At 37.2% G+C, this 15166-nt stretch overlaps 1 protein-coding gene across 1 annotated transcript in view; it reads left to right on the top strand.

The window, feature by feature from the left end:
* Positions 1 to 15166, top strand: part of USP10 (ubiquitin specific peptidase 10) — a 44137-nt gene that overhangs the window by 17792 nt on the left and 11179 nt on the right. The window contains exons 2-5 of the mRNA XM_071756600.1: positions 1501 to 1569; positions 4069 to 4114; positions 8230 to 9255; positions 13607 to 13698. Of these exons, the coding sequence (XP_071612701.1) occupies positions 1501 to 1569; positions 4069 to 4114; positions 8230 to 9255; positions 13607 to 13698 (1233 nt within the window). The remainder of the gene's footprint in view (positions 1 to 1500; positions 1570 to 4068; positions 4115 to 8229; positions 9256 to 13606; positions 13699 to 15166) is intronic.

Here is a 15166-nt window from a genome sequence, read left to right as displayed (position 1 = left end):
TGTTTTGTCTTGATTTTGTTGCATGACCGTTTAAAAAATACCTCCTAAAACCATAATTTAGTTACAATTCAGCAATTATTTTTCCTAGGTGGTTTTTTGGAATGTGAGAAATTGTAGCTTGTATGTTACTGAATTAAAAACTACTTGGTTTTATTGAGAGCATAAACTAAGATAAAGTCCTGTGCCATTCACTCAACTGGTTTAGGGCTCCTGTTCTGTCCAGCTGTGGGACTGTCTGGGAGGGTAGTTAGCAGTTGGTTACCAGAAGGTTATTAAAAGCATTCCCTGTTCCAGTGTGCTTCAGATGTTTGAATCACAGATATTCCAGATTGTTTTGACTGTTAGAATTGTTTGCTGACTAAACTAGATTATAGTAATATTTGTTTAAAAACACTGAAGGGCATTAAAGGGGCTAAACTCTTTCCACACAAGTGATACATGTATGAATGGCTTTTTGTGTAAGAAAACTGTGTTTTGTGGTTGTTGTGGAATTTAGGCTAAACTTAAGCTTTGAAATTTATGCATGTAGCTGGCTGTGAGTTATGCAAACAGCGAGTATGTGAGTTTTATTCAAATCAACCACCAAAAACTGCAAAAACCACTGTGATTCAGTTACTGTATCTGCACTTTGTGGCAACAGCTTCACTGGAGATAATTTTCCAAATTTTGAGAATTTTTACGTGTGGTTCAACTCCTTGTCTAGTTGTATCCTGATAAAGCCAAGCTAGGGATTTACCATGACTTGACACTGATGAAAAAGCTGGGTGTCTGCCCTGGTTTTCTGGGGTGGAGGATAGCAATCAATTGTCTTATCACCAGAATTTACTGTGGGGTTTTTTGTGGTCTTGTCAAGTATTTAATTTTTTTCCATAGAAATGGTGATGCAGAGTATCTAGAAGGGTACAGGATGATAATGCAATAAAAAGACATTTCATCCCAGGTTTGGTATGCAGAGTTTCAGGCACAGGGGTAGCAAAATGTATAAGGGCATCTGTACCAAACTTGATGCTATTTAGATCTTTTTCTACACATAGGCAGTTCCAAGTTCTGTGCTTGTGCCATTAGCTTTGTGTAACTTAAGTTTAGCAGAACTCTAGAGAGGTAATTCTTGGTTTTTTTCTGTTGTGAAGGGTGGGTATCTCTGTTGCTCTAGAAGGTAAACCAGCTTGTGTCTAGGGTTCTAGGAACTGATGCAGCTTCTCCCCCTTCATGTTGGTTTAAAACTTGCCACAGGGTGAGCTGCAGTTTATGCAGTGATTGCCTCCAGTGGGAGTTTGAAGGGAAATGTACTGTACACAGTTTTAGAGCCTGAAATACTTTGCTAAAGACTTGGGAAAGAATTATAAGAGTTGGGAGGCAAACTGATGAGATTCTGGCTCCCAGCACACAGATCTTCTTGAATTCTAGTGTCTCAATAATAAAATTTACCACAAATGTTTGTAATTGTATTGCATATAAATTTGTCTTTAACAAAGATCCTTCTCTTTTTTTATTTTTTAGTATATTTTTGGGGAGTTCAGCCCTGATGAATTTAATCAGTTCTTTGTGACTCCACGATGCTCCGTTGAGGTAAGGTCTACTTTAAACTTCTTCTAGAAATAACATTTTAAAGATAAATCTCCTTGTCTGTATTTGAATTAAAACAATACATTTTTTCTATCATTCTCTTAGCTTTCTAACATTTGAAGATATTGAACAGGAGCCTTCTTTCCATGTATGTGGATGTTAATTCAATTTTTAGAAATCCATGCGTTATTCTACCTTCTCTTTGTCATATTTCAGAGAAAGGGAGTTACTGAGCCCTATTACCTAAGTTTTGATTGCTTTTTTGTTTTTCAGAGGTGAATATAAAGAAAATTTTTTCAGCAGTTCTTGGTTTTAAGTAAGGTGGACTTTTGGGTCTTGTGAACCTTTTAAATCACAAGGTTTCTTAATATTTTTGACATGTGGAGCAGAGCATCAAAGCTGTGCTTACAAGGAAGGCTGTGTGTGAGGTCTGAGGAATGAGAAATGGATCAGTAATGAACTGATGACAGTGGCAGTGTGAACCACAGAGTGGAAATGGTTGTCTTTGAGTTTTAACACACCACAGATAGTATTGTAACTCTTATTGTAGCTCTTACTCTATGTACTTCTTGGTAGGGAGTGAAGAAACCATTTTCCTTTGTAGGGAATTATTCCATTGTCCTACTCTCCAGCCTTGAAAAAGAATTTTCCTCTAGGTCAGTTTCCATATTTTTCCTCCAAACATTTCTATTCAAACATTTCAATCATACTTTGATCCTCCCCCATCAACATGAAGGAAACAAACACTCAAATGAAGAGGGGGAAATCCTTTTGTCACATTTCACAAAAGTGATGACCATTGTTCATGCAACTGAGTTTCCTGTATCTTAATTTTCCTGACATAATTAGTGTAGTGAACACCAATAAACAATGAAGTTCTGTGAAGGAAATAGGGTGGGGTGTAAGGGAATTTTAAATAATTTTAAATAACTGCCTGCAGTTAGGGGTAGCTTAATATGCCCTGTTAGCTGGCAAGAAATGCAGAATTGGTCTTGAGATAATCCATGTTTTCTGATTGTATTGGTGTTTTCCCACCATTAAATGCAGTAGCAGCAGTGAAGCACATCCTGTGTTGTGTCACCTGAAGTGTCCCACATCAGCTGTTCTAACATTGTGGAAGTTGAAAATGTCATATTTTGACTTCTAGAAAGCTGTTCCTAAAGTATGTTGAGGCATGAACCTCCAGTGTTAGGATCAGTCTTACTCCATTTAGTAACTGTGTCAAGTGTACGAGGTACTGGGGAGCTGTCAAAAGAAAAAACTGTGTTGAATGATGTTCCCTGAAGTTTGTCCTTGATCTGGTTCACTTCAATGTTTTAATTATCAGGAGGATGAAATAAAAACTATGCTTATTAGTTTTATACTGTACAGGTATTTCAGAGAAAAGTGGTCTGAAAAAAATAGGATGAAATGTGAGAAGGACAAGACTGAGATTTTAATACTGCAGTGGTGGCTGACATACATTCTGTTGGGGCAGTACCAGTTCTGGTTGTTCCAGTGTCTGTTGGTGCTGGTGTCCTTCTGAATTCCCTTGCCTGACCCTTGGACTGAAGGAAGGGTCCAGTTAAAGCTAAAAGTTGTCTAAAATGTCTCTTTTTACATGGACTTTTTAACACATGTTCTGTGAGATACCTGTTGACTGAGATGGTTCAGATGACCCAGTTGTAGGAAGCAGGTCAGATCAACAATCTCAGCTTCACAAAGGTGCTGCTGATTCACCAGCTATGTAGGGGACAAATACATGGACTATTTTTTTTCCATTTTTATTTATTACTTTATATTGTATTTTCTTAAGCCCTGTAAATTGGAGAAAAACAAGAATTGCAAATTTTATTATTAACTGTTGATTGTAGACTGTAAGTTTTTTAGCTCCAGCTATAAAATTGTATTGACTGTGTATTCAGTATTAATATGGATAATAGGTTCTTAACAGCTTGGAGCCTGGTTCTGAGCAGTTGATTCTCATTTTTGACCTGGAAAGTTGATGTATTTAGATGTGTTGTGATTATGTTTAGGCTGATGATCAAACATTTTTGTTTTGTTAGATGTGATTAATAATACAGCTTTGAAATATTTCAAGGGCAGCACCAGAGCTGAACTGGGTCGAGAGTCCAAAGGTTTAGGTGTGCAAAACTTCCATCCTTTCACAGGTCATTTGGTCTGTCTTTGGTTTTTGTCTAAAAAGAGGGTTTGTTCCTTATCTTAAAATCATGGTGAGTTACTGCTGATGAAGGAAGATCCTGATGCTGTGAGGTGAATTGCTTGAGAAGTTGATTAGCCTGTGGTGTGTAACCAAGATAATCTTTATCTTTTAGTAATTGTGGTAATCTGCAAGGACACTTTGTGGGATTTGATAAATATAGAAGCACGAGTTCAAGACACAGACAATCAAACTTTAATGTTGAAGTTATTTTTAAAGGATTCAGATGTTTCAGGTGAAACGGATACAAAATGCTGGTAGTTGCTTTGCCTTTAAATCAGTCTCATTTCTTTTTTGTGCAGCTCCCCCCATACAATGAAACAGTTTCATGTGGTATTAAGTCCACAGGTAAGTTTCACCATGGTAAGAAATCCTTTCTTTTTAAACTCAAAGGTTGTGATGCTTTCCTTAGATTTCCTTCAACCTCTTTTTAATTTTACCTGTAGAACTCCTTCAGCAGGTGCTTATGGATATATTTGCCAGGCTGTTTTTTTAAACACCTTAATTGATGAGATATGTGAGAGTTTTTGAAAATACAGTGCTGAAAGTTGTTAGGGTGGTCATGTGTACTGTTCCTCAGCTGTGCTACTACAAAACCTTAATGTCTTGCTGAAATGTTGTAGGCTGTAGTTGTAGAAGTGTGAGGGGCTGGAGCTTGCTGGAGAACTTGTACTGCAGAAATCAGTAACTGGCATGGGGTTCAGCTGACTCTAGAAGAGCCTTAGCATGAGTGTTTTCTGGCAGATGCAACCTGAAGACAGCTCTGCAAGTGGTGCTTTGTTCAGTGTTCCCTTTGATTCTTGTTTCTGCCTGGATCACCTATTTTTCTGGAACATCTTTTTTTTTTTTTCTTCTTCAGTTGGTGAAAGCTTGACTCTTGAGATAAAAATGCATTTCAGGGTTCCCATCACACATCTGCTCTGTCTCAACCCAGGCACCTTAAAACCTGCCTTACCTCATAGTTACATGAAGTTGACAGCTAAGCAGGAGTAGCCATGTGAACTACACCCTGAGTAGTTTAAACTGAACTTTCTCAGTATTTTAGGTGTTAGGAAAAGTAGTGTTGAATTTTATTTTTTTTTTTTTCCCTGAAAAGAGCAAGGAAGCTGAGACTTGCCTTGATCTATGTGAAAATTCTAAAAATGACATCCAGATTTCTTTCAAATTAGGGCAAGTATCTGACTGGCTGTTTCTCAGAAGTACTGCAGAGGACCAAAATGCACATAGTAATGTTTAAGAACAATTTATGTTTAATGATTTTATCCTTCCATTTAAAAGTAAATAAAGATGGCTAGTCATAAAGAAGGACAGCGGGTCCTGTTTGAAAGCAGGCATGGAAAATTCCCAAAAATTCAGGAGTACAAGACCAGCTTTAGGTCTTGTAGTAGTTTTCAAGTAGGAGTTTGAAATATTCACTTAAAATACCATATAATGCAAATTATATGTTGTTGGTGACCAGGGTGTCCAGTCATACATTTTTGTTTAACCATGGATTTAAGTTCTGTTCTTTAAGACTGAGCTATTAATGTTCACAAGCCATACAGAAAGTTGGTTTGTACAAATGTTTTTCAGATCATTCCTAGACCCTGAGAGAACCCCTCCCAGCCCTGAGATTAGGTAATGACAGCAAATTAGGTTTTGCTTGAAAAATGTCTTTTAACAAGCTTGCACTGTACTGTGCATGCATATTATCACTGTGATGGCTGCATAAGAAACTAAAATGAAATGCTATGCTTATACAGAATATTTATATCATTATAATGAGATTACACACTGTGTTGTCATTCCCTCCTAGTCTCATTTTTTCCCTATACTTGTCTTCAGTATTAAACTTTATTACAGAATTAAATCTGTTAATACTAGGAATAATCAAATCTAAGCTGAAGCTCTAATATACAGCATGCTGATCAGACTAATTAGTGTTATGTATTCACAGCTTTTGTTATTATACAAAGATTTTGTCCTTTGAGCATCTGCTGATACTTGCTTCAATATGTGTGCCATGTTGTTCATGACAGGCAGATCTGTTTCAGTCCATTCAGAAATAGCACTGTGAACTAGATTGAAACAAAGATGCCCAGAAGCCAAATGAAAAATCAAAACAAATAGAAAAAAATTACCTCTCTCTTTCTTCCCCCTCCAAAATAAAAAAGGAACATGACACAATCTTATGGCAAATGGTCTTCTGCCAGACTAATAAGACAGTGGCTACTGGGATTATTACTCTATTCCTTCTGTAAGGTGCAAAGTTTAATTTCTCTGCTGTATATTCTTATTTGTATGTTAAATGCTAGAATATCAGTTATGCTCTTGGCAAGATGTGAGCCTGGAATGGCCACGTTGCTGCTTCAGCTGGAAGTGCTGGAAGGTTTCTGGAGAGCAGAGGAGCAGGACAAGTGTGCAGGAGTGAGAACTCTGAGTTTTGCCTGTGCTAGACTTAACTCACCCATGAAAACTACATGTTTGTTTCCAAAACAATTTTTTAACTGGGATTTTGGAAAAGAGGCAGAAGTCCCAGTTTATTTTGAATTGGTCAGGATTTGAAATGTACCCAATAACTTGTTCTTACCATGGCTGGAGGAACATTAGGTGTTAGCAGCTGTTGTTTGTGCTTTCTACTTGTTGTTTGTGCTTGAACTAACAAGTTGCTCCATAAATTGATGAATTAATGAGGAATAGTTCTCTTGTAGGTTTGTGTCCCCTATCCCATAAAACCCATGCCCTGGATTTACAGGCAGATGAAGCTGTGGCTGGTTTCAAGCTGTGTGTCCTGGCAGATCAATCCAGTGTCTGGCACTGGTGGCCAGTTGGTATTGCTGCTAACCAGTTAGATGATTCCTGAGGTCTCCCAGCTCTTCCCTCTTCACTGGATATCAGGCAGCAGCTTTCCACCTGCCTCTAGACTGCTGATTTTGTTTAAAAGAACCTTAAACCCTCTTTTCTGGTCAGTGGTTGCAGAAGTAGCTGCTGAATGCTGGATTGACAGGCATAGTTGTTATAAAATGCTTTCTCATGGGTGTAGGGGAGAGGTGAAGAAAACTTGAAATTCAGGCTCTTGTTAGCATGGTTTTGAGAAATCAGATGCATATGGAGAGTTTTTATCTCTTAGAATTTTTTTTTTTAAAGTTTGCTTTAGTCTGAGTGGCATCAAGATGAAAAGGATACATGAAATGTGTTTACTTCTCATTTAGTCAGGTGAATAGATCAAAGCAGAAAAGCAATTAACATCTGTATTCTCTATCTTTGTTCATTAATTCATAGTATGTTGGTATTGCATGTGTCAGTCAGACCTCAGCACACATTGAATGCTTGTTACTCTTCATCTGAGATTAAAAATATGTATCCTGTAGATACTTGTTTCTTTGCTTTTTTTTTTTTTTTTTCTAAAACTGAAACTTTCATCAGTGGACTTTTCTAGAAAGTATTGAGCATTTGGAGAGCTTCAAAACAGTTATGTTGACATTTGGGCAGTCAGATAACTATTAAAATACTCTCCACTAAACTCAGTCCCATAGAATTGTTTCCATAGGTGTGCAAATAACTTTTTTCCTTGGGAATTGTTGCTTGTTTTCTGTTCAAAAACCAAAAATCCAACAAACAAAGCAAAGCCACAAAAACAACCCACAACAAACTTCCCACAAGAAAAACTCTCATTGACAATGAATGTCTCCAGTATAGTTGAAAATATATGTTCCTTGATGTGTCCTATGTAATGTAAGTTGCACAGAATCTTTCAAGCTTAGTGGTGCATTTGCTTTCCTTCATTCCTTTAGAATTCTATCTGGTGTTGTTTGTTTCTCTAGTAACACTCCTAAAATTTTGAAATGTGTTTTTAGCCCCTCATCTTTGGGGAAACAGAAAATATTAACATTAATATTTTTGAAACAGTGATATACGTATCAAAGAATGACCTACAAAATTTTAAAGTAATAAAATGTGATCTTAACTTAGTAATTTTTCAGCTATTGATGGTTATGATAAATCTTTACACACCAGGGAAACCAAACCATGAGAACTCCAACAAAACCCAACTCCACATGCAGGATTTATTTTAAAGATTTAAACAGGTAAACACCTGGATTTTGTAATTGGCTATAGAAGTAGTGTGGAGTTAAATATTGCACCATATTTTATACACAATAATCCAGTAATTACCTTAGTGCAGAATATTGCTGAAGTCATAGGGTTTGAATTGTTATTCTTAATAGGTGAATTTGATAGGTGTTATCTGCAGGAACTGGGTCAGGACTTGGAATAGAACAAACCCTGAGAAAACCTGAATCACACTTGTCTTGAGGAAAATTGTATTCCTCAGGATTAGGATAGAGAATAAGAATCATTATAGTTTGAGGGATTGTAGTTTGTTTTCTGAGTTGGAGGAGAACATTTGGAGTTTTCTGTTGATTTTGTAGCTCTTTAATTAGAAGTCATTCTCTAACTGAGGTTTGTTTTGTCTCCTCCAGGGGAAGAGTATCAGAGAATCGAATTTGGTGTTAATGAAGTTATCGAGACACAGTCATCCGTACTAAATAACACCAACTACAGTATTTCAAGTACTCTGAATCCTCAGGCTCCAGAATTCATTCTCAGTTGTGCACCTGCTCAGAAACCCCCTGATGATACTCTCAGTGAACCCAACTACAACTCCATCGACTGCCAGTTCACCGACCCCACCCTCGCTTTGGACAGCGGCTCCAACGCTGAAACCGATGGCTTGTCTGGGGGCCTGGGGCAAAGGGAAAGGAAAAAGAAGAAAAAAAGACCTCCTGGCTACTACAGTTACTTGGAAGATGGCAGCGATGGCCTCGCTCCCACAGAAGCTCTTGTAAATGGCCATGCAAACTCATCAGGACTAAACAGTATAAGCACGGAGGATACGGAACTGACGGGAGACATTCCCTCCCTGGCCACACCAAGGACTTGCAACAGCCCGGACAATTCTGTGGACTTCATTAATGAAGCTGTCTCTGATGATTCTGTTTCTAGCACACTAGACAATACCAGGACTGCAGGGCAGCCTGAGGTATGCCGTGTTCCTAATTCTGAACAGTTTTGCATCCCCTCAGAGACTGGCAGAGGTAGCCCTTTAAGGACAGCTGTTGTACAGTCTTATGCTGGTACTGATACTACTGAAAATCTTGGCGTAACTAATGGACAAACACTTGAATCCTCTGGGGAGGACACAGCTGCCAATGGGGTAGAATTGCACACTGTGGAAAGCACTGACTCAGACCAAGCTAAGGCTGAGGAAGCTTCACCTACTACTGAGGCAACAGTCCCTGTTGCAGGATCAGTCCCTGTTAATCAGCCTGCAAAATCGTGGGCTAGTCTTTTTCACAATTCCAAGCCCTCTGCTTCCACATCTGTGGTCTATGTTGAGACTAAGTATACCCCTCCTGCCACAGCTACTCTGGTCCCTGAAAAACAAGTTGAAGTCAAAGAGGGACCTGTTCCAGTTTCAGAGGATCCTGTAGCCATAAAGATTGCAGGTATAGTTAACACACACGAGTGGATGTGTTACACTGGAAGGGTATTAAATCTGCTTGTAAACAGGAGTGTGCAGTATGGATAGACAAGATTCCTCTGTTAATGCTCTTAATAAGTTAACTGGTCAAACACTGCTATGAAAGTTGTAATTTAAATAAGCCCTGTACCCCCCTGAGTAAACATTCCAGTGAGACATTACTGTGTCATTATCTCAGATGCAGAAAAACTATTGCTGCTTGACAAACCATATGTTCAGTGCCTGTGATTTTAGGCTGGTTGCTTTCAGCTGTGTGGTGCTGGCTGTAGTAGGGAGAACATGTTAGAAATGTTTGTGATGAAAATTGTGTTCTTTTACCCAGTATTCGTAGTCTTGTAATGTGTTTCATTACAAGAAGGGAAAAGTATTAATATTTATGCCAAAATAACTGAACCCTTGCAGTAGCTTAATTGTAATGTCTAAATAGGTCCTGCTTCAAAAATTCTGATATTTATTGGTTTGCTGTTTAAGAGGTATATCTTGGAAATTTTGGAGAATCATTCTTAACCATTATCAATGATATTACTGTATCCAGAACCAATGCTAGATATTGCTTGTTCAAGATAACCTTAAGAAACTGTCCAGAGGGTACACCAGGGGAGGCAATGTGTGATACAAAGGCTTTGACCCCTGTCATACTTGTTGTTCTGATGGGAAATAGTAGAATGTGCATGAGATCATCTTAACAGATAGAGCCAGGAAACATGAAGAAAAATACCCAGTTGGTTGCATTTTGTGTCACTGAGTGATGACTGTTGGAACACAAATAATTACTTTTAAATCTGTGACATAGTCTCTGTGTGAAAAGCCTTGTGCAGAATCCTGCTGTTTATGCTCCAGACTCACTGACAAATACAACAATGTTTTGTGTGTGACAGCTTCAAGTTAAAGTTTGCTATTCTTAACCAGAAGCTGGCCTGGAGATTTCCATTCAGGTTACCCATAAGTTTATGCTTTCCTCTCATTCCCTCTTACTCAGCAAAAATTTTATTATTTAAAATTGTCTGTTGACAGGAAAGCTGTTGGAATAATTCTGTGTATTTTTCACTCAGCTATAACAAACACAGTTAACTAATACAGAAATGTGTAGAGGCAGGTGGTTATGGTTTGGATGAACCCATACATGTGGAGTGTGTTGTACCCTTAAATCTTAATCTATTGTTTAGCAATGAATTTGAACTTGAAACTGTTTTGTGACAAAGTTAAAGCTAGAACTGCGTGTCATAGTTTTTTATCTCACCCAAGTTGCTTCAGCTTTAACTTAGCTTTCTAGACCTACTGTTTCTGTACTATTTTTTGCCACCAGGTGGGAGCAGAGCTTTTTATTTTGTTATTAATGTATTAAAATTGCAGTGTAATTTTTATGCACTTTTTCTTCTGCACCTTCACTGTTAGCTATATGGCTTTGCAGAGGAATAATCTGAGTGTGCATCCTTTTCCAGTGAGAAGGATTTGATCTCATTGCAGCTGATTTGGGTAGGAGTTACACTGCTGCAGTTCCTGTAGTGCAGATGCTGTTGATTTTGATATAAAAGGTTCACTTGGAGATCTGAATGCCATATAATCAACCCTTTGCTCTGTGGAAAGAGTTGAATTGTTTTATTGTCTGTTCTTTTTCTTTTTTTTCTTTTTTTTTCCTGATATTTTCTGTCCTGTTTGTTTGTAAAATAGTGCTTTGTCCATACACCCTGACTCCAAAAAGTGTTACATGAGTTCATTTTATGATTTCCAGACAAATCTGTTGCTCTCATTTGTACCTAGAATCATTTTGGTAGGAAAAGACCTTTTTAGATCATCCAGTCCAGCTCTGAACCCAAGTCCACCACTAAACCATGGGCCTAAGCACCAAGCCTACACCTCCTTGAAATAACTCCAGGGATGGTGTCTCAGCCCCTGCCCTGGGAAACTTGTTCCAGTGCTTGACAAACCCTTGGAAAAAATTTTTCCTAATGCCCAATTTAAATCCCCTGGCACTGCTTGTTTTCTTTTGTCCTATTTGATTTTCAAGTGAAATTCCCAAATCTTCTGGCTTAATGCTGGAGCACTGAGACCTTTCTGTACAGCTTTTATTTAGAGCTTGTGCTCAGGAAACAAGAAGGTAAGTGACTTACTCCAGGGACAAATTGCTGCCTTGTGCCTTAATTTCATCATTTGCTACAAGGGAGGTTGATGGTTCACAGGCACCTTGAAGACAGTTGGATGCTACTTGATTCACTTTGCAAGGTCTGTGTTTTCTTAGTCCTCAAGTGTAAATGAAAAGTAGACAAAGAAATGAAGATGAGTAACAGAAAATAAATAAATCCCAATATTCATGTTACTTGTGATGAGAAAAAAATACTATAGTTAACTTAGCAAGTGGGTAATGTGTTTTAATAATTCATTTTATAGCAAGGTTCTAAATAGTCCATATTTAGTGAAAAAGAGGACTCTCAGGCTTCACTTCCCACATTTCAGAGTTACTACTTGGACTTAGAATGATTAAAAAATTAACTGTGATTTGTAGTTTTTTTTGTTTATTTGATAATTGTAATACCACCTCGTGAATGAGCAAAATGTTTTCTGCTTACCAAAAGACATTTCTAAATAATATAATAATATTTTAGACATATTCTTAAGTCAAGGTTATGCTTCACATATCAGTATCCACCAAAGGGAACATTAATTATTTCTATCTACTGTCATGTGCTTTACACCAGAGTTTGAAATTTTAATTTTTGCTATGGTTTTCAGTGTATTTTTCTTCTAACACTCTTGTGAAAATTCTTTTAGTTTATGGGTAAATTTTAATTGTGAGGTGAAAATGTGGTATTGAAAGTAATTTCTGTACACTAAGATAATTCTTTCTGTTAAAAGAAACAAAAATCATTGCAAGTGCTCTAGACATTATTTATAAATCAGGTTTATGACCACAAGAGGATGCTAAAGGTCCTTCCTAATCATAGGAAAGAATAGAGTTAACATAAAAAAGTTATTGGTAGACTTTAAAAATAGACACTTCATTCTTGTCCTAATTTTCACCAGTGCTGGTTGTTAACAGAAGATTGTATGTCTGCACAACACCTTTTACACTTGGCTGCATTAACAATGAATCTTGAGTTATTTGAGCATTAGTAATTTAAAAACAAACATACTCCAGCACTCACAGAAGGGTTTTCATCTGCATCTGTGCTAGGTGCTAACATTCCTTTTCCCATGTTTTTGCTGTCTGCCCTTTCAAGTATCAGATTTTCTGTATAATCAAGGACTGATTTAATTGTTGGTTTGCTGGTTTAGGTTTTTTCTGTGTTTTTATTTGGTTGGAACTGGCAGGAAATATGATCTTATAGGTAAAGAGAGAATTTGGAAGGAGAAGGACATGGATATTCTTTTTATTTGCAATTCTTCCATCTCCTGTACCCAGTGTTCTGGCTTTGTGCCTCTGCTTTTCCATCCAGGTCTGTTCAGATAGTCCTTTAGTGAACAGCTCACTCAGGTTTTTGCAGTGTAGCACATATGGGCTTTAGAGACCTACACTTTTATTATAAAAATAAATAAATAGCTTGGTAAACATTTGCTGTGCTTATTTTCATGTTTTGTTTTGCATTATATACATCTTGTCCTTATTTTGTAAATTTAGAATATACCAGATTCAATATTTTCCCTTAAAGAGTTTTTATTTAGGTACCTAAATAACAGGTCAGGCTTCCTGGAAGAACTCCTAACTGAGACAGATTTACTTATGTGCAGTGGTTTCTAATTTTTATACTTGGGCCATCACTGAAGGTTTTGAAAGGAGGAAAGCAGAAGGCATGATATTTTTTAAAGTCTGTTATCATGTAGATTTTGGAAGTATTGTACCAGTGAATAAAGTACACTGTTCAGAAGACCATGTTAACATCTGCCCTGTTTGCTCTAAGGTATTTTTGTAGCTAGTGTATGTTGAAACTTGTAAAGTGGCACTGTTGCTGCTTCAGTTTCATCTTCCTTCAAAGCAAAATAATTTAGGAAATACTTCACAGAATTCTTGGCAAGGGTGGCTAATGGAATTTTACATCTCTGTATGTGTCTATATAGCTCAAGGAGTACCTGATTTTAGGAAAAGAAGAAAATAACCAGGTCTTCTCAGTTTTGAAATGATAATTTTTGGTACCATCATCCTCCTGACTCAAATTCCAGGGTGTCTTCGGTGGAAGAAAGATGTCTGATTTGAAGGATGAGCAAAAACTTTCTGGATGTTTCTGGAAACCTTGTAATATGTAATCTATCTATTGATACTTGTTTTGATGGCTAGTGCCTGCATTTTATTGATGCTCACTTTACTGCCTCTTATTCTGCAGAAATACTGGAAAATGTAAGACTAATACATAAACCAGTGTCTTTGCAACCCCGAGGGCTGATCAACAAAGGAAACTGGTGCTACATCAATGCTGTATCCTTACCTTGGAAAAAATTAATACACTTAAGTTAAAAATTGTATTTTGTATTTGTCAGAGTTTTTCTGGCTTATTCTGGTAAGTATTTCATAAGTGTCTTTGTCTTTCCATGTCCTGCTACTGCAGGTAAAATGTTTTAAGGGTAGCATCTAGAAATCCAGGGGTATTTTGGGTCACTGAACCTTGTCCAGAGATCCCCTGAGTCTAGTTTGCAGTTTCTCTCTGTAACCTTTGTTAAAATATTTAAGGGCTGTAAATTTCTCATGACTAAAAACGTTGTAATTTCTACTTATATTTAATTATGCCACTTTATGCATTAATTTAAGTGGGTATTGCACTTCTGTAACTGTTCTTGCTTGTGAACATTGTTTTGGCTGTTAGGTAAGTGGATCATTTGGTTTTCTGTTGATCAGGCTGTTGCTCTGTCACCTGTGTAAATGCAGTGTTTAATCCTTTTACAATGGAATGGAAGATTAGCTCATTCTTAATGTATTAGAATTGTGTTTCCCTGCAAAAATAACTTCTGCCTTGGGTAACAGAAATCTTCCTTCTTCAGTGCTGTTGGTTATTACTAATTTTTAATTGCTATCTCTGTATCTCCTGTGTTAGCAATAGCTCATTGCAAATGACAACTATGATACTCTTAACTGCTAGGGAAAACATATTAAGACCAATTTCAAGACTGATCATTGCAGAATCTTATAACCTCTTTGAGACCAGTGATTCTGCTTTAAAGATCAGTTTTTATCTTACAGAGCCAGTTCTGCACTCATCTGATTGTATGTGGTAGTTTCCTTTTTTTGGTTTTTTTTTTTCCCCAGTCTTAAAATGTTGCACAGGATTTTGTAACTCAGTTTTTTCACACTCCAGGGATCAAGCTGACATAACTTTGGCTGTGGAGACTTCCCTGCCCCTCCAGTCTTCTTACACATTTCCTCTGTTCTCACCACGTAAAAGTGGGTTTTTTATGGATTTTGATGTTTTTGAAGTTTTCTTCCAACATAACTGTAGTTTTACTGGTTGCTCCAAACTGTTCTTTGCACTGCAAAATGTTTCACATCACAGCAGTTTGGTTTTTGGGGTTTTGTTTTTTGTTTTTTTTTTTTTTTTTTTTTTGGTAGAGTTTGGTTATGGGGCTGAATCATCACCTTGAACTGTTGCCTTCTCCCGTTCTTTTCAGAAAACATACAAGTTCTCACTTGTTTTGTTAAAGTCTTCCCTGTGAAAGTTCTTCTCCTGTGCTGATACTCCACTAAACATTTCCTTCCTCTTTTTTTTGAGTTTTTGACATTGTTAAAATGTCAGTGAAATCACTGACTGTTACAAGATGCAGGGATTTTTTTCGTGTAACTTCTGTACGTGATTGATGTTCGAAGTCCAGCCTTCCCTTCCAATGTCTACATAATAAAGCTCTGCTTTGCATATAGTTTTAAATATAATTGAATATTTGGTTAATATGCAGAT

This window comes from Heliangelus exortis, chromosome 13, assembly GCF_036169615.1.
Source record: "Heliangelus exortis chromosome 13, bHelExo1.hap1, whole genome shotgun sequence".
Taxonomy (NCBI): domain Eukaryota; kingdom Metazoa; phylum Chordata; class Aves; order Apodiformes; family Trochilidae; genus Heliangelus; species Heliangelus exortis.
The sequence above is the reverse complement of the archived record's forward strand: the minus strand, read 5'-3'. Positions and strand labels throughout refer to the sequence as shown.